At 51.4% G+C, this 356-nt stretch overlaps 1 protein-coding gene across 1 annotated transcript; it reads right to left on the reverse strand.

The window, feature by feature from the left end:
* Positions 1–349, reverse strand: LOC107734691 (transgelin-like; the record flags this gene model as incomplete). Its single annotated transcript, XM_016546651.1, has 2 exons — positions 1–148; positions 237–349. Coding segments are annotated over 2 exons (261 nt in total), but the record flags the coding sequence as incomplete, so codon positions are not given.
* Between the last annotated feature and the right edge of the window lie 7 nt (positions 350–356).

A 356-nucleotide genomic window follows, 5' to 3' on the forward strand; every position in this document is an offset into this window, starting at 1 on the left:
TCATGGGTTCATGATCTGTCGAGGTCTGCCGTAGCTTGTCATGCCGGACTGGGTCGCCCCTTTATTGGACCCCATCTGCAGACCTATGACACTCTTCCCTTCTTTCAGCTGGTCATCAGAGAAATCTCTCCGGTTCTCCTGAGCTTTCCTGCAAGCAGACAGAGAGCAGATATTTAACATGTCAACAGTAATGAAATACAGATTTGATCTATGAGCCGGTGATCGTTGGTGCTCACTTGAAGAACCAGCTGGGATCTCCACGGAAGCTGCCCTCATCTTTAGTAACGGCGATGCTGCCAAGAGCCATGAGAGTCCTCTGCACCGCGGCCAAGTCCTTTCCTGACGTCACAGCAGCA

Source organism: Sinocyclocheilus rhinocerous, unplaced genomic scaffold, assembly GCF_001515625.1.
Source record: "Sinocyclocheilus rhinocerous isolate Xijiao unplaced genomic scaffold, SAMN03320098_v1.1 C35017657, whole genome shotgun sequence".
NCBI classification, from domain to species: Eukaryota; Metazoa; Chordata; class Actinopteri; order Cypriniformes; family Cyprinidae; genus Sinocyclocheilus; species Sinocyclocheilus rhinocerous.